This window comes from Salvelinus sp. IW2-2015, linkage group LG30 (assembly GCF_002910315.2).
Source record: "Salvelinus sp. IW2-2015 linkage group LG30, ASM291031v2, whole genome shotgun sequence".
Lineage (NCBI taxonomy): Eukaryota > Metazoa > Chordata > Actinopteri > Salmoniformes > Salmonidae > Salvelinus > Salvelinus sp. IW2-2015.
In genome coordinates this window covers 6,834,392-6,857,482 of record NC_036869.1, presented here as the reverse complement: position 1 = coordinate 6,857,482, position 23,091 = coordinate 6,834,392, and the positions used below count along the sequence as shown (strand labels likewise).

At 45.0% G+C, this 23,091-nt stretch overlaps 1 protein-coding gene across 1 annotated transcript in view; it reads left to right on the top strand.

Moving 5' to 3' along the window:
* nedd9 (neural precursor cell expressed, developmentally down-regulated 9) overlaps positions 1–22,648 on the top strand; it is a 41,703-nt gene extending 19,055 nt beyond the window's left edge. Inside the window, exons 2-7 of the mRNA XM_023975454.2 lie at positions 1,238–1,636; positions 17,083–17,181; positions 17,458–17,613; positions 18,740–19,948; positions 20,817–20,906; positions 21,535–22,648. Of these exons, the coding sequence (XP_023831222.1) occupies positions 1,238–1,636; positions 17,083–17,181; positions 17,458–17,613; positions 18,740–19,948; positions 20,817–20,906; positions 21,535–22,098 (2,517 nt within the window). The 3' untranslated portion in view covers positions 22,099–22,648. The remainder of the gene's footprint in view (positions 1–1,237; positions 1,637–17,082; positions 17,182–17,457; positions 17,614–18,739; positions 19,949–20,816; positions 20,907–21,534) is intronic.
* The last annotated feature ends 443 nt before the right edge of the window (positions 22,649–23,091 follow it).

Sequence of the window (23,091 nt, the reverse complement as noted above, 5' to 3'; positions counted from 1 at the left end):
AATACTAGCACAGAGGATATCTATATGATGTATTTATTTTTGCTCTATACTGTATGTCCGTTTGCTCAGATGGATGTGTTTACCAAGGCAACTTGGGGTAAGTGCTTGTCCCCTATAGACACAATAGTGGGGGTTTCGTATCTCAAGTGCTATGGTTGGGAACCATTACCCTTAACCACTGCACACCAATCAACCAGTTGGGTAACCGTGCCCTGGAGCACACACAGCAAGGAATGAGAAAATCCTATCAAGTTCAAATCAGTCAAGAAAACATCTGGCATGGGACCTAATAGAATTTTGCATGGTAATTGCAAGTTGCACATTGAACAGTTGTGACAGTTCACGTAAGACTTACTGTACATAACAACCCCATGGACTAGAACAGTGGTCCCAAACTGTGGGGAGCGCTCCCTCAGGGCGGCGCGAGGGGTTGGCGGGCCCCCCCCCCCCCATAAAAACGTACTTTTGAAAGTTGTAATAGTAGAGGTGCAATGTCGAAATTGGATAGTGCATCATCAGTTCCCCTTGTCGTGTTAGTCATTGTATACCTTGGAGAGCTACTGTATTTATAACTTGACATAAATGTCCAGATCAACTAGCCCATGCCAGCTAATGTTTTTTTATTTAGGTTTTTTAGCCCATAGATATTGTTGTAATTAGTCACTCAAATATCACATGAATATACATTAGACATGGCAAAATGTATAGAATTGTAAGGAAATGTGCGTTAAAACTGCAACATTTTCTTTGCACCCAATGACAAAATGTGTACAATTGCAGGAAATAAGCTTTAAACCTGCAAAATTCTCTCTACTAACAAGAGGAGTATGAATAGTTTGTGTTATGAACAGTGCTTGTGCCCATAGAAATATGAGCTCCCGAGTGGCGCAGCGGTCTAMGGCACTGCATCTCAGTGCAAGATGTGTCACTATAGTACGTGGTTCGAATCCAGGCTGTATCACATCTGACCGTGATTGGGAGTCCCATAGGGCGGCGCACAATTGGCCCAGCGTCATCTGGATTTGGCTGGAGTAGGCAGTCATTGTAAATAAGAATTTGTTCTTAACTGACTTGCCTGGTTGAATAAAAAATGTAATAATAGATGTGTGTGTGCAGGGGTGGTGTGGGATGTTCCCCAAGTCCAACCTACAGTMTTTTTCTTTAAGCAGTGACAGGCTAAAAGACTATAAACTGTATGTTGCTAAATGTAGACTGACTTCCTCTCTTCTCTCTGTAGAACCTGATGGCCAAGGCGTTGTACGACAACGTCCCGGAGTCCCCGGAGGAGTTGGCCTTCCGGAAGGGAGACATCCTAACGATCATTGAGCAGAACACGGGCGGCCTTGAGGGCTGGTGGCTCTGCTCGCTGCATGGGCGCCAGGGTATCGCCCCCGGCAACCGCCTCAAGCTGCTGATTGGTCCCATGTTCGACACCCAGTCCCCGGCCGCCCAATCGTCACCTACGGGCTCAGCCTACCAGCAGAAGGTGGGCGTGTCGTCGTCCCAGGGGCTGTACCAGGTGCCGCCCTCCCAGAGCCCGGGTCAGCAGGGCATCTACCAGGTGCCTCCAGGGCAGGATGTCTACCAGGTCCCTCCACAGAGGAGCGCCCTGGCTGCAGACAACACCCCCAGCAAGGTAAGAGACCTGGAGAGACAGAGGGTTGGGGGGGGGAGAGAGAGAGAGAGAGAGAGAGAGAGAGAGAGAGAGAGAGAGAGAGAGAGAGAGAGAGAGAGAGAGAGAGAGAGAGAGAGAGAGAGAGCGAGAGAGAGAGAGAGAGAGAGAGAGAGAGAGAGAGAGAGAGAGAGAAAGAGAGAGAGAGAGAGAGAGAGAACGAGAGGGAGAGAGAGAGAGAGAGGTTCTGGGATTATCAAAGGGGATTGGAAACCCCATAAACACCAGCAGACACAGGAGACATTAAATACTACAGGGCTTGGAGCTTTACAGTTTAAACCATGGGCTGTTCTGTTCTCCTGCACCTCACTGGCCTCAGACCTGTCTTATGAGAGTCATTACACAGACATAGTCATAGGCCAGAGGGATTGCAGGGCTGCAAATGTAAATGAAATGTGAACAGGGTGTGCCCTGATGTTAGTTCACCACAGAACAGGTCAGTGTTTTTATGCATTGAGAGAGCAAGACTCCCATTTGGCTTATTTATGTGTTGGCGAGCTAGGGCCAGGGTAGGGCCAGGGAAGCCACAGAAGGGCACTGAACGGGGCACAACTCATGGAAAAGCAAACAGTGCAGCACCAGATGCCTGTACTTAGGTCTCTGCACTCAAATACAATACTCAGGTCACAGACAACAACCAAGCCCAGTGCAAATGGATTCACCAGTCGTCCATATGTCTATTTATGTTCCATGCGGTACAGTATAGCTGTGTATTTCTGTAGTGTAATAACCTATACGCTACAGTATATCAATAAAAGCACATAAATACATACAGTGCATTCGGAAAAGTATTCAGACTCCCTGACTTTTTCCACATTTTGTTACGTAACAGCCCTATTCTAAAATTGATTTAAAAWWWWTWWWAAAAATACAAATATCATCAATCTACACACAATACCCCATAACGACAAAGCAAAAACAGGTTTTTAGTCATTTTAGAAAAAATGTGTAAATAAATAAATAAAAATAAATAAATACATTTAAAAAATATTATAGTAGTATTCAGACCCTTTACTCAGTACTTTGTTGAAGCACCGTTGGCAGCGATTACAGCCTCGAGTCTTCTTGGGTACACCTGTATTTGGGAGTTTTTCCTATTCTTCTCTGCAGATCCTCTCAAGCTCTGTCAGGTTGGATTGGGAGCGTCRCTGCACAGCTATTTTCAGGTCTCTCCAGAGATTTTTGATCAGGTTCAAGTCCGGGCTCTGGCTGGGCCACTCAAGGACATTTAGAGACTTGTCCAGAAGCCTCTCCTGCGTTGTCTTGGCTGTGTGCTTAGTGTCATTGTCTTGTTGGAAGGTGGACCTTCGACACAGTCTGAGGTCCTGAGCGTTCTGGAGCAGATTTTCATCAAGGATCTCTCTGTACTTTGCTCCGTTCATCTTTCCCTCGATCCTGACTAGTGTCACAGTCCCTGCCGCTGAAAAACATCCCCACAGCATCATGCTGCCACCACCATGCTTCACCGTAGGGATGGTGCCAGGTTTCCTCCAGATGTGACGCTTGGCATTCAGGCCAAAGAGTTCAATCTTGGTTTCATCAGACCAGATAATCTTGTTTCTCATGGTCTGAGAGTCTTTAGGGGCCTTTTGGCAAACTCCAAACAGGCTGTCATGTGCCTTTTACTGAGGTGTGGCTTCCATCTGGCCACTCTACCATAAAGGCCTGCTTGGTAGAGTGCTGCAGAGATGGTTGTCCTTCTCGAAGGTAAAAAAAAAAGAAAGTTTTTTGCTTTGTCATTATGGGGTATATTGATGAGGATTTAAAATAAGAATAAAGAATAAATCAAATCAAAGCAAACTTTATTTGTCACATGCGCCGAATACAACAAGTGTAGACTTTACTGTGAAATGCTTACGAGTTAAGGAAATATATACCAAGTAGATTAAAATAAAAAGTTAAAATAAAAAGTAACACAATAAGAATAACGAGGTTATATACAGGGGGTACCATACCGAGTCAGTGTGCAGGGGTACAGGTTAGTTGAGGTAATCTGTACATGTAGGTGGAGGTGAAGTGACTATGCATAGATAATAAACAGCGAGTAGCAGCAGTGTACAAACAGGGGGGGGGGTTCAATGTAAATTGTCCAGTGGCGATTTTATGAAATGTTCAGCAGTCTTATGGCTTGGGGGTAGAAGCTGTTGAGTAGGTCCTAGATTTGGCGCTCTGGTACCGCTTACCGTGCGGTAGCAGAGAAAACAGTCTATAACTTGTGACGGTAGTCTCTGACAATTTTATGGGCTTTCCTTTGACACCGCCTCCCAGTGATGTACTGGGCCGTTCGCACTACCCTCTGTAGCGCTTTACGGTCAGAAGGCTGTAACGTAACAAAATGTGGAAAAAGTTAAGGGGTCTGAATACTTTCCGAATGCACTGTATCTGGCTGTTTCTCTGAGGTAGTTTCCAAGCAGTTTCACATCGCGTTTAAAACATTWAAAAAATAATTACAACATATGGAAGTCAATGGAAAGGGAGTGGCGGAGGTACATCACTGGAAGTTATGTCAAATATATATATATTTTCTTGTTTATTCAAAATCATCAAAAACTGGATAAGACACTCTATTCCATCAAATTTGGGGAGGGAGAAATTAATTATAACCTGGTGGTATTTCTTCTATCCGGGGGTATTTTCAACAGGAAGSCATGAGTTAACAGAGACGTTCCCAAACTACGGTGTGTGTTTGTGGGGTAAATAGGGAGCAGGCGCCTGGAGCTTAGCTATGCGTCCCAAATGGCACCCTATTCCATTTATAGTGCACTACTTTTGACCAGGGCCCATRGTCAAAAGTAGTGCACTATGGAGGGAATAGGGTGCCGTTTGGGATACACATTCGGAGCCAGGAATGGAGCTGCGATAAGCCAGTCAACCAATCAGGAGGCACCAGGGTGCTGAGCAAGAGTTCAGAGAACAGAGACACTAGCTCAGAACAGAAAGGCCTGTCAATCAATCCCACCTGTACTGTGCAAACATGCAGTCTCTGTCTGAAAGGGCACCCTATTCAATAATAGTGCACTACTTTTGACCAGGGCCCATAGAGCTCTGGTCAAAAGTAGTGCACTATGTAGGGTATAGTAGGGTGCCATTTGAGGCACACAATAATCAATAATCACTATCACTCCCCTCTCACTGATAAAGAGTTTACTAAAGGAACGGAATTAAGGCTTTGGTGAAAAGGTCAATTAAATAAGTCTATATGAATGTGCCTCGTGTTTACACGCTACAATGTATAATCAACTTGTTTGAGATTAAATTGAGACTGTGTCAACGTCGAAAAGTTCAATCTGTGTTTAGCAAAGTGGGGCCACTGCAGATTTCAGCTGTGTTCCTGAACACTGGCCATTAAAGAAAGCCGCAATGGATGCCTCTGTGTGCTMTGTGGAGTCCAGACAGACAGGGCTGTGTTGTTTTCTGCTGAGTTCTGAGTGACTCACTGATTTGCCAACACAGAGCTGTGCTGGGCCCAAATGTCACCCTATCCCCTATTATAGTGCACTACTTTTGACTAGCCCATAGGGAATAGGGTGCCATTTGGGACATCACCCTGGTCTAGGTTGATGAAGAAAGAGGCAGGCCAGCTCTGTTGTTGACTGGCTGAGTGGTTACTGCATTACTGGCTGTTCAGGTGTGGTGTTCTGGTTAATTAAGCTGGTTAAAAGGGAGGTTAGGGGGATTTCCTGGTTGCCAAGCACACACGCACACACAAACACACAAACACGCACACGCACACACACACACACACACACACACACACACACACACACACACACACACACACACACACACACACACACACACACACACACACACACACACACACACTTCCTCCTTCCAAGGAGTCAAATGATTATGGGCATTGAGGCAGACAGCCTCCTATACTGAGAATCCCCTCTCATATCCCACCAAAGCCACCATGTGTCGACATGTCACAGCTGTGAAAGGACACAGCTTTGTTACTCAGACAAAATGCAAGTTTAGCTTTAAAAAACAGATAATAAACATGTTGTACCACAGCGCCTCTCCTCTCTCTAAAGATCTATTTAACTGTACTGTATTTAAGAATATGAATATGTATATATAAATTGTGTGTAAATAGTATTTTTGTTGTCTCTTGGTGTCATTCCTATATCTAACTTTTTTTATTATTTTGAATTAAATGTAATATCTGTTTTTCTTGTCTATAACTGTTCTGTACTGTTCTGACATGCATTTGTACATTTTATGTGGACCCCAGGAAGAGTAGCTGCTGCATGTGCAGAAGCTCATAGGGATCCGGATAAACGCAACTAATTGTTTGTGTGTGTGTGTATGTGTGTATGTGTGTGTCTAACATGCCAACCCCGCTGTGAAATTTCAGATTGGCGACTGGTTATTTTATATTCATGTGACGTAGGGCTTTGGTATATAAATGCACACTGAGGTTTGGCACTGGCTCTAGCTAGCTCTCTCTGGCTACTCAGTTTGATGCTGCGGCCCTGGCTGCCTGTCCTTGTGTAACCCTTCAGAGAGGGTGAGCTAAAGCGCCCCAACCACAGCTGCCCCATTCAAGGCCCCAGTGTTGGCCCAGAGCTGGCCCGAAGCTGGGAGCCATCCATGGGGCTCTCTGCCACACAAAGAGCCCCTCACAGAGGCCAGGAGTTGCCTTGCACCACCCTTTGTCACACTGGTGTTAGATGGCAGTTTTATCATCAGTCACTGGCCCTGGTTCTTCTGATTCTCAAAGGTGCGTCTGTTTCTCTCTCTGTTCAAGGCCCCGCCGAGCCTCTTATCTACTCCTACCAGTCCTCTTCCTCACATCCTGCCTCAGCAAGACAAGGCTCGATCCTTCTATGGCCACTTCCTGTCTCTGTCTTATACCCACGTAGAGATCCTATCATTCGCTGATGTGGACTGTGATCAACAGTAAAAAACACAGTGTCACGTTCTGACCTTAGTTCCTTTGTTTTGTCTTTTGTTTTGTATGGTCAGGGCATGAGTTGGGGTGGGCAGTCTATGTTTGTATTTCTATGTTGTTTATTTCTATGTGTTTGGCCTGATATGGTTCTCAATCAGAGACAGGTGTTTTGCGTTGTCTCTGATTGGGAACCATATTTAGGTAGCCTGTTTTGTATTGTGGGTTGTGGGTTATTGTCTATGTTATGTTGCATGTTAGCACAGTGTTTATATTAGCGGTCACGTTCGTCTTATTCGTTTTGTTGTTTTTTGTTTAAGTGTTCTTCATTAAATATAGAAGAATGTATTCAAACCACGCTGCGCTTTGGTCCGCTTCTTACGACGATCGTGACACACAGTGCGACTGAGTTAATAAACTTCCACAAGTCACAGAGGATTGAGGAAGTGAACTGCTTGGGTAACTGAGTTGGCCGTTAGAGTGGAGGTAACCAGGTCAAGCTCCAATAAATGGCTTGTTTGTGAGGTTTGCAAGACATTGCTTGACTACTTTTGACCAGAGCCCTATTGGCCCTGATCAAAAGTAGTGCACTCTAGTATGGAATAGGGTGCCATTTGGGACGCAGAAGTATTTTCTCTCTCTAATCATGTGTGGGAAATGAATTATTCCTTCCTGTGGCGCTCCCTCCTTTAGACATGTGTCTGCTCTCTATTGTCGCCRCGGTGACAAATCACTGGCCTGTGTAATTTGACCCAGGGCAAGGTCATAAATCCCATTGTATCAAAGGGAATTCGTGTCCATGTTGGTGTTGGTGTCCATCATCCGCACACCAACAGAGATAGAGAGAGAGAGAGAGATCCTTCCAGAAAAGTAAAGATAGAAGAAAAAAAGCTCTTTCTGCAGTGCCAAGGAGTAAGAAAGTGGAGAGAAAGTGTGGAGGGAGAAAGGGAGGACAGGAAATGCTTGTCTGAAAGGTAACTTCCATTTTCCCGGTTTAAAATCTATGCTGACAGGGACAGCTAGTAGGTCACATTCTACGTCTCCCTTCTCCCCGCTTTTTCACTTTCTCACAAATCAAAAAGGACATCTTAATAATGAATAAATTCCTGGAAAGTAAACAGAAAATGGCCGTTCCATCATTAAAACGACCCCTATTAGTATAATTTCTGCCCATTTTGAGATTAACAAAGTCTTTGATCAGAGGGAATAAAATATTATCCTTATTAGCGATGGAATCAGTGAGCGTGTGTGCATAAGTGTGTGTGTGAGGGCTCTTTTAACGCCCCTGGTAATGCCCAATCTTTACTTGGCTTTGACCACATGGTCACATCGTCATCATGGAGATGGCTGATCGAGGCCTCGTGGGATTGGCCACTTAATTACCTGCATTAATTAGTTTGCCATGTTATATAGGCCACCGTCGCTCTGAGCTGTGGAAGGGAACATTAGTGTTCATCTGAAGTGAACGTTGATGAGAAATAACCTATAATAACACTGTAAAGCTATACGACTGTGAGTCAGCAACCGCAGGTGCCCCCTTGAAATCCCCTTGAAACCAAGAGGACAAGGGTAGCATCCCAAATGGTACCCTATTCCCTATGTAGTGCACTACTTTTGACCAGGGCACTATGTAGGGAATAGGGTGTCATTTGGGACGTAGCCCATGATTCAGCACGGCAGGTGCCCTCTGTAAACCAAGGTGCCCTCTTGAAAGGCTTTATAGGAACTCTGCCACACCCCTTCCTTTTTGAGTGACACTTACGAAGAATAACATCACTAATGCCACTCTCTTACACGCTATTAGTCATATCATTAATAATGTGTATTGGGTGGCAACGGATTGAATTTCCCTGGTACTGACATGGCTCCCTGTGTGGCTTCTGCCCACCCTCAGTGACTGAAAGCTGAAACAACACCATTGTGTTGACAATTGCTAATGAGAAGATGGGGGGTGAAGGGATGGTTGAAGGGGGATGAAGGAGGGGTGGGGGCGGGGAAGTTATATGAGAGAATGGTGGCTTTACTGTGTCAGCAGCAGCCACACACACACACATACACACACACACTGAGGAGTGGGTAAGGGCACAGTGGTGATGTCAGGACAAGGATGGCGATATAGGGGGGAATGGATGGATGGAATCACCCCATCCAGTTCTAACAGGGGTCAATGGCTGCCTGGCAATATGATTGTCACCATTAGGGTGATCTGGCCACCGTTGACATGTGTCATCAAGTCATCAGCATGTGAATGAGCAATGAAACGGTGTGAAATGACAACCTAGTGCGCCTTTCTGCACCTATGCTCACACCTTCCAGTGTTCACACACACAAACCTACACAAACATTCACACTCAAACTAGCTTTCTTTCAGAGCTGAAGCAGCACTGTCATCACAATGCAGGGTTAACTTATAAAGGTCAAAGTCGTAGTGAACAGTTGACAATTACATTTTAAATCTACTTAAAATACTAGGCTATGTATGTATTTATCAAACCCATGAAGTCATTGTTGGCAACATGACACGATGACTACCACTGAAATCATATGCGGGGAAAAAACCAACCTGTCCCAACTAGAATCTGTCAGCACATTAAAGTAAATGTGGTGTGGGCTGAAAGAATAATGAGTCACTCAGTACTGAGTTGTTCTATCTCAACAATGCATGCAGCACCTTGGGGACACATTTTTGAACCTGATCCTTCTGTAGTCACCCACAGTCCTGTGTGACTAATCCATGATAGAATCCACCTAAAGAGCCTGTCTGCATCCCAAACGGAACCCAATTCCCTATGGGCTCTGGTCAAAAGTAGTGTACTATTGTATATAGGGAATAGGGTGCCATTTGGGACAGATCTCATCACCTGAGTGGGAACAAGTATTTACCCAGTCCCCTGGCATATATGATGTCATCAGCACTCACCCAACAAGACTCTATTTTCTGATGCCGCCGTCCGCCTGCCCATCCCCGTAAAGGAACCAGTCAGGTCAATATTTACCCAACCACCATTAGGAGCGCCAAGTACCCCGGCAGAGCCCGCCGCAGCGGCAAAGCCTGCTGGGTAAACAGTGGGTGAAGATGGGAAATAAATGAGCAGTGTTTGTCTGGCAGTGAATGACAAGACCCCGTTATGGGAAGAGTGGAGTAGAGAGTGGCTGTCTGCGTCAAGGAATGGCAACCTATTCCCTTTATAGTGCACTACTTGTTTTGACCAGGGCCCAAAAGGCTCTGGTCAAAAGTAGTGCACTACAAAATGGATAGGGTGCCATTCGGGACATAACCTGACATGTACCTGTTGAGTAGCCAGATTGGTCACTGTGGTTTTCTGGCTTTCATAGGTACCATGTTAGCCATCTCTGGACTGTGTGTGAGAGAGGGTAACTCAAAAACAGAGATCTCCTTTTGTGCAATGCACATTCACTGCAACTTTCCCACACAAAGCCACGCCACAGGGAGTATAGGAACTACAGAGAAAGCAACAAGGACCTTTTAGTCCAGGACTTTCCTTTGTTGTTGTGTGAAGGGAAGTTATGCTGGTGTGTCTGGTTACACATGCCCTGGGAGCTTGTACCCAATCAAAGATACACGTGTGTGTGTGAGAAGAATAGAATGTAGCATGGCTATTGGTTCCCATGCCTAGACTTAGTAATAGGATCATGGCTTTTTTCAGTCTGTCATAGCTTGGTTGACTCACACTAACCTGTAGTGAGTAAAAGTTTAGTCTGTAGGTCCTACAGGGTGATGTACAGTTGAAGTCGGAAGTTTACATGCACTTAGGTTGGAGTCATTAAAACTCGTTTTTCAACCACTCCACAAATTTCTTGTCAACAAACTATAGTTTTTGCATTTCGGTTAGGACATCTACTTTGTGCATGACCCAAGTAATTTTTCCAACAATTGTTTACAGACAGATTATTTMACTTATAATTCACTGTATCACAATTCCAGTGGGTCACAAGATTACATACACTAAGTTGACTGTGCCTTTAAACAGCTTGGAACATTCCAGATAATGATGTCATGGCTTTAGAAGCTTCTGATAGGCTAATTGACGTAATTTGAGTCAATTGGAGGTGTACCTGTGGATGTATTTCAAGGCCTACCTTCATACTCAGTGCCTCTTTGCTTGACATCATGGGAAAATCAAAAGAAATCAGCCAAGACCTCAGAATAAACATTGTAGACCTCCTGCAAATCAATCCCAGAACAACAGCAAAGGACCTTGTGAAGATGCTGGAGGAAACAGGTACAAAAGTATCTATATCCACAGTAAAACCTGTCTCTTATACACATCTAGATGTGTATAAGAGACAGGTTCTCTGGTCTGGTGGAACAAAAATAGAACTGTTTGGCCATAATGACCATCGTTCTGTTTGGAGCAAAAAGGGGGACGCTTGCAAGCCGAAGAACACCATCCCATCCGTGGCAGCATCATGTTGCGGGGGTGTTTTACTGCAGGAGGGACTGGTGCACTTCACAAAATAGATGGCGTCATGAGAAAGGAAAATTATGTGGATATATTGAAGCAACATCTCAAGTCATCAGTCAGAAAGTTAAAGCTTGGTCGCAAATGGGTCATCCAAATGGACATTGACCCCAAGCATACTTCCAAAGTTGTGGCAAAATGACTTAAGGACAACAAAGTCAAGGTATTGGTGTGGCCATCACAAAGCCCTGACCTCAATCCTATAGAAAATGTTGTGGGCAGAACTGAAAAAGTGCGTGCGAGCAAGGAGGCCTACAAACCTGACTCAGTTACACCAGCTCTGTCAGGAGGAATGGGCCAAAATTCACCCAACTTATTGTGGGAAGCTTGTGGAAGGCTACCTGAAACGTTTGACCCAAGTTAAACAATTTAAAGGCAMTGCTACCAAATACTAATTGAGTGTATGTAAACTTCTGACCCACTGGGATTGTGATGAAAGAAATAAAAACTGAAATAAATCATTCTCTCTACTATTATTCTGACATTTCACATTCTTAAAATAAAGTGGTGATCCTAACTGACCTAAGACAGGGAATTTTTACCAGGATTAAATGTCAAGAATTGTGAAAAACTGAGTTTAAATGTATTTGGCTAAGGTGTATGTAAACTTCCGACTTCAACTGTATGTATGGATAGGAATGCCAACAATGAGCACCTTAAATCACACTGGGAGGGTATTTACAGATCTCTCCCTCCCTGACTCTCTCCCTCCCTTCCTCTATGGGAAACATATGTTTACATTGCCAATGCAAGTGAAATGGATAAACAAAAGTGAAATAAATAATAAAAAGTAAAAAACAGTAAATATTACACTCACAAGTTCCAAAAGAATAGAGACATTTCAAATGTCATATTATGTCTATATACAATGTTGAAACAATGTGCAAATAGTTAAAGTACAAAAGGAAAGATTGATAAGCGGGGCGGAGCAAGTGAACCCAAGTGCAGACTCAGATGAGGAGACAGGGATAAGGTAACTAAGGTATTTATTGAACAGCGGGGGGAAGATGGGGTGGCCAGAGGAGCCTCGGGCAGGTAGCAGGGAAACAAGGACTGAGGCTGGGGCAAGGGGAGCGAGGGCAGGGTAAGCAGGTCCAGAGCGGAATCCAAGGAAGCCGTAGAGCGGGGGTCCAGGGCAGGGAAGCAGGACTGACGAGACGAGGGATAGGGACCAGAGGCAGAGCGGACGGAATGATCAGAGATTACAATCTGGCAGCGTGGAAGTGGCAGGGTTGAGTATTTGTAGAGGTCTTAATTATGAAACAGGTTGCAGCTGGTGGGGATCGGCTCTGCCTCCAGCACACCTGTCTCCCCTCACACAATCACATGCACCCACACATAGAGAAAGAGGGAGATAACACTGGGGGAATGGCAGCAGGATAGGGAGACACAGGATGAGAAGTAGAGGGTGTGGCAGGGGCAGATGTAACAAAAATAAATAAACATAAATATGGGTTGCATTTACAATTGTGTTTGTTCTTCACTGGTTGCCCTTTTCTTGTGGCAACAGGTCACACATCTTGTTGCTGTGATTGCACACTGTGGTATTTCAACCAATACATATGGGAGTTTATCAAAAATTGATTTGTTTTCAAATTCTTTGTGGGTCTGTGTAATCTGATATGGTCATACATTTGGCAGGATGTTAGGAAGTGCAGCTCAGTTTCCACCTCATTTTGTGGGCAGTGTGCACATAGCCTGTCTTCCCTTGACTGCTAGTTCTGCCAGTGCGGCCTTTCTCAATAGCAAGGCTATGCTCACTGTCGGAACATAGTCAATATTTCCTTAATTTTGGGTCAGTCACAGTGGTCAGGTATTCTGCCACTGTGTACTCTCTGTTTAGGGCCAAATAGCATTCTAGTTTGCTCTGTTTTTTTGTCAATTCTTTCCAATGTGTCAAGTAATTATCTTTTTGTTTTCTCATGATTTGGTTGGGTCTAATTGTGTTGCTATCCTGGAGCTCTGTGGGGTCTGTTTGTGTTTGTGAACAGAGCCCCAGGACCAGCTTGCTTAGGGGGCTCTTCTCCAGGTTAATTTCTCTGTAGGTAATGGCTTTGTTATGGAAGGTTTGGGAATCACTTCCTTTTAGGTGGTTGTAGAATTTAATGGCTCTTTTCTGGATTTTGATCATTAGCGGGTATCGGCCTAATTCTGCTCTGCATGCATTATTTGGTGTTTTACGTTGTAAACGGAGGATATTTTTGCAGAATTCTGCATGCAGAGTCTCAATTTGGTGTTTGTCCCATTTTGTGAATTCTTGGCTGGTGAGCGGACCCCAGACCTCACAACCATAAAGGGCAATGGGTTCTATAACTGATTCAAGTATTTTTAACCAGATCCTAATTGGTATGTTGAATTTTATGTTCCTTTTGATGGTATAGAAGGCCCTTCTTGCCTTGTCCCTCAGATCGTTCAAAGCTTTGTGGAAGTTATCCGTGGCACAGATGTTTAGGCCGAGGTATGTATCGTTTTTTTGTGTGCTCTAGGCCAACGGTGTCGAGATGGAATTTGTATTCGTGGTCCTGGCAACTGGATCTTTTTTGGAACACCATTGTTTTTGTCTTACTGAGATTTACTGTCAGGGCCCGGGTCTGACAGAATCTGTGCAGAAGATCTAGGTGCTGCTGTAGGCCCTCCTTGGTTGGGGACAGAAGCACCAGATCATCAGCAAACAGTAGACATTTCACGTCAGATTCTAGTAGGGTGAGACCGGGTGCTGCAGACTGTTCTAGTGCTCTTGCCAATTCGTTGATATATATGTTGAAGAGGATGGGGCTCAAGCTGCTTATCCCTGTCTCACCCCCCGGCCCTGTGAAAAGAAATGTGTGTGTTTCATGCCAATTTTAACCACACACTTGTTGTTTGTGTACATGGATTTTATAATGTTGTATGTTTTTCCCCCAAAACCACTTTCATCAATTTGTTTAGCAGGCCCTCATGCCAAATTGATTCTATAGCTTTTTTGAAATCAACAAAGCATGAGAAGGCTTTGCCTTTGTTTTTGTTTGTTTGTCAATTAGGGTGTGCATGGTGAATACGTGGTCTGTTATACGGTAATTTGGTAAAAATCCAATTTCACATTTGCTCAGTACATTGTTTTCGCTGAGGAAATGTACGAGTCTGCTGTTAATGATAATGCAGGGGATTTTCTCGAGGTTGCTGTTGACCCATATCCCACAGTACTTATTGGGGTCAATTTTGTCTCCACGTTTGTGGATTGGGGTGATCAGTCCTTGGTTCCAAATATTGGGAAATACGCCAGAGCTGAGGATGATGTTAAAGAGTTTAAGTATAGCCAATTGGAATTTGTGGTCTGTATATTTTATCATTTAATTGAGGATACCATCAACCCCACAAGGCTTTTTGGGTTGGAGGGTTTGTATTTTGTCCTGTAGTCCATTCAATGTAATTGGAGAATCCAGTGGGTTCTGGTAGTCTTTAATAGTTGATTGTAAGATTTTATCATGTAAATGTTTTTGCTGTTTGTTCTTTGTTTATAGAGCCCAAAATATTGGAGAAGTGGTTTATCCATACATCTCCATTTTGGATAGATAACTCTTCGTGTTGTGGTTTGTTTAGAGTTTTCCAATTTTCCCAGAAGGGGTTACATTCTATGGATTCTTCAATTACATTGAGCTGATTTCTGACGTGCTGTGAAGGTGTAGGCTCAGGTTTTCTGGGTCTCTATGTTTTTGGTTGGATCGGTTTATCAATTTCTTTCTTAAGTTTTTTCATTCTTCATCAAACCACTTGTCATTGTTGTTAATTTTCTTAGGTTGTCTGCTTGAAATGTTTTGATTTGATAGGGAAGCTGAGATGTCAAATATACTGTTCAGGTTTTCTACTGCCAAGTTTTACAGTGAAACATTTTGTCCAGGAAATTGTCTAGAAGGGATTGAATTTGCTGTTGCCTAATTGTTGTTTTGGTAGATTTCCACACTACTTTCCTTCCATTTATAGCATTTCTTAATATTATTCATTTCCTTTGGCTTTGATGCCTCATGATTAAGCATAGCTCTGTTCAAGTAGAGTGTGATTTTGCTGTGATCTGATAGGAGTGTCAATGGACTGACTGTGAATGCTCTAAGAGACTCTGGGTTGAGGTCAGCAATAAATTAGTCTACAGTACTATTGCCAAGATATGAGCTATAGGTGTACCTACCGTAGGAGTCCCCTCGAAGCCTACCATTGATTATGTACGTACCCAGCATCCGACAGAGCTGCAGGAGTTGTGACCCGTTTTTGTTGGTTATGTAGTCGTAGTTGTGTCTAAGGGTGCATATGGGGAGGGAAGGCTGTCACCTCCAGGTAGGTGTTTGTCCCCCTGTGTGCTGAGGGTGTCAGGTTCTTGTCCAGTTCTGGCATTTAGGTTGCCACAGACTAGCACATGTCCATGGGCCTGGAAATTGTTGATCTCCCCCTCTAGGATGGAGAAGCTGTCATCGTTAAAGTATGGGGATTCTATTGGGGTGATATAGGTAGCACACATGAGGAAATGTTTCTCTGTTGAGATCATTTCCTTATTAATTTCTAGCCAGATGTAAAATGTTCCTGTTTTGACTAATTTAATAGAGTGGGTTAAGTCTGCTTTATACCAAATTAGCATACCTCAGAGTCTCTTGTCTGTTTCATACCATGTCGTTTTGTGGATGGGACTACCATATCTTTGTAACCTAGAGGGCAACCATTGGATCTGTCTCCTTTATAACCATGTTTCTTTGATGAAGTCTGGGTACCTGCTCTTTAGGCCAATGGCAGATGACCTCAAACCTTGTATATTCGAGGATGAGATATATCTCTCTCTGTATCTATCTATACCTCTCTCTTTCTTTCATTCTCTGTATCTCTCTCTCTCTCTTTCTCTCTCAGTCTCTCTCTCTTTCTTTCTCTCTCCACAGAGACATTCATCTTAGTCTGGTGGATGGATGGGGTCTAATGCTGGGGTTATGGATGCCATCATTCAGCTCATAACTTCTCAAAAAGAGGAGGTATTAGGAAGGCTACACAGGGACTAAAGAAGAGACCATAGAGATCTCAGTGTAGCCTCTGTGCATTCCAAATGGCACCCTTTTCCCAATATATAGTGCACTACTTTTGACCAGAGCCCTATGAAATAGGGTTCTATTTGGGAAGCAGCCTCTCGCTACCTCCCTGGAGTCTTTCTGTCTTTACAACAGGAAGCCATACGTATGGTTCCCATTTTCCAGCCCTGTCAGTGAACCCTGCATGTTCCAGTGTGGTGATGGTGGTGTGTCTATGGAGGGGGGGGAAGGGACAGGGAGAGAGAGGAGGGGGTAGCGGGATACAGGGAAGGGGGAAGAGCATTCCGTACATTCTTTTGTCTGTCTGACGCAGCGAGGAAGTCTGGAGCTCGGAAGGCTGGGATATACAGGGTAAGAGTAGAGAATTGACAGAGGTATGGGAGGGAGAAAGAGAGATTGGGAGGGTGATTAACACTTACGGGAAAGAGAGAGGTGGAGGAATGTGACACGAGTGAAAAAGTGATGGAAAGGGAGGAAAAAGCGGTCTGTTCCTTTCTTTCTCGCCTCCCTTCTCCTGAGGAGCCAACGTGACACCCATGTTTCTGGGACGTCTGTTCTCTCGCAACACCACACCTCATGACAGCTCAGTCCCCTACTTCACGGTTCCGTGGCTGCATCCCAAATAGCAACCTATTGGGAATAGGTTTCCATTTGGGATGTACCCAGAGAGAACAGGGTCATATTCACTCGGCACCAAACAGAAGAATACTTAAAGGGAGTCCAGGGAGGGACTACCTGAACATTTCCAATAAGAAACGCTGGTTTTCGCTTGCCATTCCATTGTGCACTAATGAATACAAACCAATTATGGGAGCCAACTATTAGTCAGAATGACTCAGGGCCTGCAGTAACAAGTCATAGGACGTATGAGGGGAATTGTGTGTACTATGTGTAATTTGTAAGACTATCACTGTTGTGGAACTGTCATGAACCAGTTGTCAACACAGAGGTCCTTAGTGTTGTTTCTTGTGTGTGTCCTGGTGTGGACAGGTGGTGACCCCAACACAAGTGGGACAGTCATACGCCTACAGCCCTGGTCAGCACACCCAACAGGACCTCTATGACGTTCCTCCCATGAGACCACAGGGGGTAAGTGTCTCTACCTCTACACATAACATAGAAATTCTTATGTCAATCCATCAGGGAAAATCTAAAATGGCACCCTATTCTCTATGCAGTTAGCTACTTTGTATGAAACACTGAGGCTTTGTCTGACATGGCACCCCAGGGCCCTGGCCAAAAATAGTGCACTATATAAGGAACAGGGAGCCATTTGAGACACAGCCTCAGTGTTTTACTTTGCTATTTCTGCCATTCAATGTAATCCATGGTATGCTGATTTGGGAATGTCACTCTGTTTTCCAGGTGTAYGACATTCCTCCTGGAAAAATTATGGGATCGCCTTATCCTGGACAACATTGCAATTCTCCGTCCCAAGGAGGAGTCTATGATGTTCCCCAATCCACTCAGATGGACCCCCGCACACAAGGGGTTTACGATATCCCTCCCTCTACGCAAAGGGTATGTCTGAGACCACTCAAACTACACAGAGAAACACTACCCACGCTGAGACCACATATAGAAGGTTTATAACCTGGTCATTCTACATTGTAATAAAGTCAAAAGGAAGCAGTAGCCATTTAGGTCCGGAAAATGTTACTGTTTATTTATTGAAACATGCCCTAGTATCCCTCTTAATTGCCTGGTAATAAATGAATAATATGTCAAATTATCATATTTATGACATTTTCGTGGTTCCCTAAATGAAAGCGTTGCCTGCCAATAGTGTTCGAGCAAAACTCGCTGAGTAGCGTTCTCTCTGTCTGTTAACACTCCAGCATGGAAGTCAAGGACTAAATTATTACGTCTCTGGGGATATATCCCAAATGGCACCCTATTCCCTATATAGTGCACTACTTTTATGCAGGCCCCATAGGGCTCTGGTCAAAAGTAGTGCACTTTGTAGGGAATAGRGTGCCATTTGGGATGTAGTCTGGGCCATTTTACATTACACCCTGGATACAGTGTTCTAGGCCCAGCCAAGGCTTAGGGCCATCAGTTTGTTTGTAATAACGTGAAATATGTGGGAACCCGTTATTTGCGTCGCTCCTAATTACGGTTGGGTTCGGGCTGTCTCGCAGTGAGGAGCAGATTTCAAGGCTGACTGAAATCACTTACAGCCCACTCTTTTTATTTATCCAGCTCCGCTTTCACGCTACGTGCCATTTACGTCACAATCCATATTCCACACTGTCAGGACAATGCTAGATGTTTATTGCTTGTGCGTTTTGCCATATTCAGGCTGATACTGAGTTATGGGGAAGGAATAGGAGGCTGAGCATTGAGGTTTRCAAATATAGTATCAACTGAAACAGTCAGTTCTGTCAGATCCTCAATATCTAATTGAAATAATGTGGTGCAAAGCTTGTTTGTTATTGATATGGTAAGCTGTATTTCTGTAGCTATGACTCATTGTTGCATGCTGGTTGATGCGCTGTCTACTCCCCTCCTTACTGTAGGCTGTCATTGTAAATAAGAATTTGTTCTTAACTGACTTGCCTAGTTAAATAAAGGTTAAAAACATTTWTTTTTTTTAAATACTGTAGTCTATGAGGCACTCAACCAAACGCTTGTCTTTTCCGTACAGGTGTACTCTGTGCCTCCCTGCCGGAACACCCCAGCCCTCCAGGAGGGGAACTACGATTTCCCCCAGCCTCTCAAACAACACAAACAACAGGAGGGCATCTACGACGTACCCCCACCCACCCTCACCAAACCCTCCCCGTCCCCCCAGTCCAATTATGACTTTCCCCCCAGCTCCGAGCCAATTGGACCCCACCACCTCCAACGCCCTGTCGCCAGCGACAACGAAGGCATCTACGATGTTCCGCCCCCCGCCCACCAGCTCTCAGGGGCGGGGCCTCGTGGCGATCTGTATGATATCCCCAGGGGGATGCAGCAGCCCCCCTCCCAGCACCGCTCCACCCCCCAGGAGAGGGACAGGGACAGAGGGAAGGGCCAGGGCGTATATGACATCCCACCTGCTCTGGGGGACATGACAGACGGGGTGAACCGCCTGTCCTTCTCCAGCACCGGCTCCACACGCAGCTCCATGTCCACCTCCTCCACCTCCACGGTCTCCAGCGCTGAGGGCCGGCTGGCCCTAGATGTGGACCAGGCAGTCCAGAGGCTGTACCGCCTGCAGCAGGCCGTGGAGGCCTCTGTGGGGGCCCTGCAGACCCTGGCCTCCTCCTCCCACTGGAGGACTTACCCCTTCATGGAGCGCCACACCAACGAGGTGCGCACCGTGCTGGACAGGGTGCGGGCGGCCCTGGCGGACTTTGTGGTATTTGGCAGGGGTGCTGTGGCCAACGCCACAGCCCTGTCGGATCCCAGCCTGCACAGTAAGCTGAGGAGGCAGCTGGGAAGGCTGGAGGACTCCCAGCAGATCATCCTGCAGACCTACCAGAGCCTGGAGAACTGCGGCTGGGCCCTCAACGCCCTGGCCACCTCCAGCAGCACCAAGCACCAGATCAAGAGTGACAACCTGGACCGCTTCTTTATGGTGTCCAGGACGGTGCCCGACGATGCCAAACAGCTGGCCTCCTCCGTGGGGGGTAACGCCGAGCTGCTCTTCAGGCGGGCGCCAACCATGGATGGGTCCTCCTACCCCAGGGGGGGCACGCCAGAGGAAGCCGTTATCCATCCTCTCACCTCCCCGTCCTCGGACAGCGACAACTACGTAGGCCAGACCAAGCCCTTTCCTGTGCCCTCCAACCAAGACAAAGGCAACATGAACAATAGTGAGAAATGTGTGAAGAGCTGGATGGAGGACTATGACTACGTCCATCTGCAGGTATGTTTGACTCTGACTCTAGCCTGACCTACCACACAGATGTTACATTTACTGTACATAAAACGTTGGTCATTAAGCGGACACTTATCCAGAGCGACTTACAGTCGAGCATTCAATTTAGATGGTAAGACAAACGGTAGCTAGGTCAAATGTTAGCCCCTCACATCACCATATAATCCCTGATCTATGCGTGAGAGTTTAGATGTGAATCACTAGATTCCTATACAGTGTCTTAGGTGTGTTGACACAATATTTAACCTTTGAGGGAAACGCTGATCAGGTGGTGTTGAGCATGCTAGCTGCATTATCAGTACATTCTTAGAAAAAAAGGTGCTATCTACAATCTAAAAGGGTTCTTCAGCTGTCCCCCATAAGATAACCCTTTAAAGAACCCTTTTTGGTTCCAGGTAGAACCCCTTTGGGTTCCATGTAGGACCCTTCCTGCAGAATGATTCACATCTTTCCACAGAGGGTTCTACATGGAACCCAAAAGAGTTATACCTGGAACCAAAAATGGTTCTACCTGGAACCAAAAAGGCTTCTCCTTTGTGGACAGCCAAAGAACCCTTTTGGAACCCTTTTTTCTAAGAGTGGGTAAAGCCAGGCTGTATCTGCCTGTTGGGTAGTCCCATCTGTTCATCCAGGAAGACAACAGATAGATTAGAAAGGAATAACTAACATACACATGTTTTACTGAGCATCAACATGTAGGACTGTATGAGAGGGACTATGTTTTCAATCCTAATCTGAGTAGCAGGAATAGTATCGCAGGTTATGCATTGGGAATTACACGTGTACCTACCCTCTGCTGTTTGAATCTGCTGCTTTGGTTGGTCTTCTCCTCAGTCACACTTTTGTTTCTCCTCAGGGCAAAGAGGACTTTGAGCGGCAGCAGAARGAGCTCCTGGAGAAAGAGAACATCATTAAGCAGAGCAAGGTACAGCTGGGACAGGAACAGGTAAAGGCTTCTTTCCTCTTTTGGCCAGTCTGGGCCACCATACTTAGTCATGCATATTCATATATTAGTATTGTTTCTATGCACTAGATTTACAGTACTAAAGGCCCACTCCTCAATTTGAAAAACAACAAAATGGTTGCTCCGCCCACATTGGTTTTCTATAAGGCTGATAGATGTGGGCAGAGAAATGTATCCACTCTCAAACAGACTTTTCATACTGTTCACATAATTTATCGAACATACAATATTATTCAAACGCTCACAGACCTTTCCTTCATGGGTTCAGAGACCGTGCCTACCTCCTAGAGTAGAGCAGAGCCAGGAGGACACATCTGGCCCACTCTGACAGAGCAGTCAAACAGACTGCCATAGAACAGGAGATGGACCTTTTCATTCCTGTAATCATGCAGCAATTATGTTATGCTCTCTATGAAAGAAGAATGAGAATTCCATATGGCTTGTACTAACATGATGAAAATGATATGTAGGGATGTATTTTCATCATGTTTATTGTGTACATTAGAGATATCCGTCTCCAAAATACCACACAGTTTATCTAGATGTGTACATTTTAAGACAATTGTCGAAATGGAAACAAAAATATTGATCAGACTCTTTCATGTCACAGATGACCCAGTTCAAACAGTTGGAGCAAGAGGTGATCAAACCAGTGGAGAATGACATCACGCAGTGGATCTCCCAGCAGCACCCGACAGGCCCCTCCTCCTCCCCTTCAGACTCTTCCTCCTCTCCTTCCACTTCCCTGGCTGGCGGCGGGGCCCAGCTGTGTGGGCGGGACCGTCAGCTGCTGGGCTTCTATGCGGAGCAGTGCCAGCAGCACTTTGTCACGTTGCTCAACGCAGTGGACGCTTTCTTCGGCTGCGTGGGCGCCGGCCAGCCGCCGCGCATCTTCGTGGCGCACAGCAAGTTCGTCATCCTCAGCGCCCACAAACTGGTGTTCATCGGTGACACCCTGTCCAGGCAGGCAGCCACGCCCGAGGTGGCCAACCGGGTGATGAACTCTAGCAATGTGCTTTGCGACCTGCTGAAGACTGTGGTGGGAGCCACTAAGACGGCCGCGTTGCACTACCCCAACACAGCCGCCGTTCAGGACATGGTGGACAGAGTCACGGATCTCTCACACCACGCTCAACAGTTCAAAGAACAGCTGCTGCAGATGGCTGCTTTGTGATAGTTTGCGTTGTCATTTGTCACTTCCTGGTCTATTTCACCACAGCAACCTGTTTATATACCGTATATACAGTATCTATATATATATATATATATATATATACAGTATCTTTCTATATATATATATATATATATTGCTTATTGTTAATCTTAAAAGTACATTTTTGGGCTGTTGTAAATAGTATCGTTTTATCTGTTCTGTAAATATTAGGCTCTATTTTTGTGTAGATTGTTTTATATAATTAATTATGATATGAATATATAGATGTGATATCTGTGGCTTTTTAGGGTTACTTGGACATGTTTTCTTAACATTCCAATTTCATATATTATAAAGCAACTTATGATGATGATATGTCCGTTTTTTTTTTCATTTTCACCTGTAGATTGTTGAAGCACCGTACCGCTGGAAATGACAGTAGTACTTTGTGTAAATCGTTTGATGTCGTACTTCTTTTATTGAAAGCGGTAGGGTTCTCAACGGACAAAGTAAAGGACTGTTCTTACCCATATGACTGTCTTTTTATATATAAAAAAAAGAACTGCTGGAAGACTAGCTGGCTCCACTTTGTTTGCAGACAGTGCACATGACATGACATAACCATGCGTTGTTAAAGCTCACCAACCTATGTTATCTCTCTCTCACACACACACACACACACACACACACACACACACACACACACACACACACACACACACACACACACACACACACACACACACACACACACACACACACACACACACACACACACACACACACACACACACACACACACACACACACGTCAGAGACATTATTAACTGGATACTGTACAGCAGTAACTAGAGACCAAAATGGCTGGACTGGTACACAATATTGGCACCAACAGTGAAACTCACAGCTAAAGTCTGGTATTCATCTCTTACATTCACCCAGTGCTGGGTGTGGTGGAAATAAATAAAATGGATATGATAACGACCGGATGGTAAACCGCTCACGTTTTCACAT